Here is an 821-nt window from a genome sequence, read left to right as displayed (position 1 = left end):
GTCTGGTTCCTCTGTCTTCTTGGAGGACTCAAGAATGGTGCTGGAAAGAGAATTTGTGACGTGCATGAGTGGCATAGAGTGACTTTGGCCACACTGTCCCCAGGACAGAATTGTTGTGTCAAAGCCTTTGGTGTATCAGGTGATGGGCTTGTGTCATGTTCTGGAAGGTCGCCCCTTCATCGGTCGTCTGTATCTCATGTCGGCAATGGTTGTTAGTGATGGGACATATTTGCTAAGAGATGTTCTTTGCTTCCTTTCCATCCCACGTAATCGTTGAGTGCTGGAATTGCACAAGGTGAGGATATGGGACCATTGGAGTTAAAAAAGGAGAGGCAGAGACTGAGGTTCTGATTCAAGAAAAATTTATTGAAGTGAAAGAATGATGAGAGAGAAGAAGCTGAAGGAATCAGGTGTGAAGTACAAGTAGAGGAACCAGCAGCTGAGGTGCTTTGCTGGCAAGAGCTGTTGCCAGAGCTCTGAGCTGGTGGTGTCAGGGGTGGTGCTGCGGGTCTTCAGCAGGTGTAGCCGCCCCTTCTGCCGTAGCAGCCCAGGCCTCCCAGGCCATAGCCAAGGCCAAAGCCAAATCCCCCAGAGATGGGCTGTCCCTGGGCACTGAGTTCACTGCCCACGGCAGCCGAGGAGCTGGATCCAACGACAGTGCTCTGGGGGAAGGAGGTCATGATGGGTCCTGGCAGGGTGACCAGCACAGGGGAAGGGTTGATGATGACGCGGGAATCCTGGCATTGCAGGGCACAGGGCTCGTTGCAGCTGTTGGCCAGCGGGGTGGGTCCGCAGGGACTGCAGATGTTGTTGCAGGCCAT

At 53.7% G+C, this 821-nt stretch overlaps 1 protein-coding gene across 1 annotated transcript; it reads right to left on the bottom strand.

Annotated features, from left to right (window-relative positions):
* Nucleotides 1–512: 512 nt before the first annotated feature.
* Nucleotides 513–821, bottom strand: LOC136300784 (feather beta keratin-like). The gene has a single exon (XM_066203418.1). It carries the CDS (start codon nt 819–821, stop codon nt 513–515), a length of 309 nt encoding a protein of 102 aa, XP_066059515.1.

The sequence above is a fragment of the Chamaea fasciata genome, unplaced genomic scaffold (genome assembly GCF_029207755.1).
Source record: "Chamaea fasciata isolate MVZ Bird 193981 ecotype frontalis unplaced genomic scaffold, bChaFas1.0.hap1 SCAF_1, whole genome shotgun sequence".
NCBI lineage: Eukaryota > Metazoa > Chordata > Aves > Passeriformes > Sylviidae > Chamaea > Chamaea fasciata.
The sequence above is the reverse complement of the archived record's forward strand: the minus strand, read 5'-3'. Positions and strand labels throughout refer to the sequence as shown.